Here is a 1183-nt window from a genome sequence, read left to right on the forward strand (position 1 = left end):
TTTACGATTTGAATTAGTAATCCAGAATTAAGAGCTAAATCCTAAATCCGAAGGCTAAATTTTCATGCTCTCATCTTTGTATATAATCGCATTATAATAGTAGATAATTAAACGTGCACAATAATTTACATGATAATTTAATTATAGGCTGGTGTATGTACAAAAATTAATAATAAAACTTTTGATCCTTTTTCCTCTGTGATCAGCTTTCTGATGCAAAATTGTGATCATAAGTCTGCTGCGTACATTCTAATCTGTCAAGAACAGAAAATATAACCACAAATATAAAATTAAAAAAAATAAATTCTGGCCTTCAAAGTTTAAAGTACCCTATTAGGCACCCTGATCTCTCTCACAGTCCTAGAGTGTACCAAACCTTCTTCTCTCCGCTTACTTATGGGACGAAGCAACTTCGTCCAAAACCGACTCTTCTTCTTCTCTTCACTGCTCAGCTCTCTCTTTCGTCTAGGAAAGTAATTCACCAGCGACCTACTTTTACTAAGAACATTACTTTCACCACTCAACAACCAAGTTATCGTCGAACCCTTTTGCTCGTAACCTGGTGCCGGAGACGAAGCAGAAGAACCCGAAGAAGACGAGTAATGCGAAGATAAAGAAGAAGTCGTAGAAGGAGAAGCGGAAAAAGTTCTACGCAAGTAGGGAACAGAATAAGTTGACAGCTTCTGAGCAACTCGTTCTAGCTTTTCCTTCAAGCACAAGGAGCAAACGCCCGGCGATTGTTGGTGTTTCGGGTGCTTCTTGCAGGCGATGTCGGACTTCTTTTTCGACGATCTTCTGAGCTTTTCCATTTGGTGATTGATTTGCAGTCGCAGTCTGGAGGTTTTTGTGTGGTATTTATCGAGGAATAAGTGATGCGAAATTGTGTTTTGGTGTGTTTCCACGTTAGTTCATGCGAGCTTCTTTGGGTTTTCTATAATACCTTTTCTGACGGGTTGTGGGGTTTGAAAAGTTGGAGATTGAAGACCAAGTGGACGGCTGTGATTGATGGGATAGGGCTCGTCCACTTGGGATTGGAGTCGGTTGCTGTGATGGTTGGAGGATAGATTTAAGTGTGGAAATGTCGACAGGGAAAAAAAGATAAAAAAGTACGAATTTTCCAAGCTTTCTGTGTGGGCGGCGTGGAAAGGAAAAAGTGTAGGCGTGGACGGGATCAAAATAAGCT

At 40.4% G+C, this 1183-nt stretch overlaps 1 protein-coding gene across 1 annotated transcript; it reads right to left on the minus strand.

Moving 5' to 3' along the window:
• Window positions 1–227: 227 nt before the first annotated feature.
• Window positions 228–809, minus strand: LOC103428127 (uncharacterized). The gene is made up of 2 exons (XM_070826372.1): window positions 372–809; window positions 228–254 (listed from the first exon to the last, which is right to left on the minus strand). The coding sequence occupies exons 1-2, from the start codon at window positions 807–809 to the stop codon at window positions 228–230; spliced, it is 465 nt and encodes a 154-aa protein (XP_070682473.1).
• Window positions 810–1183: the final 374 nt, after the last annotated feature.

The sequence above is a fragment of the Malus domestica genome, chromosome 08 (assembly GCF_042453785.1).
Source record: "Malus domestica chromosome 08, GDT2T_hap1".
In the NCBI taxonomy this organism is placed as follows: Eukaryota; Viridiplantae; Streptophyta; class Magnoliopsida; order Rosales; family Rosaceae; genus Malus; species Malus domestica.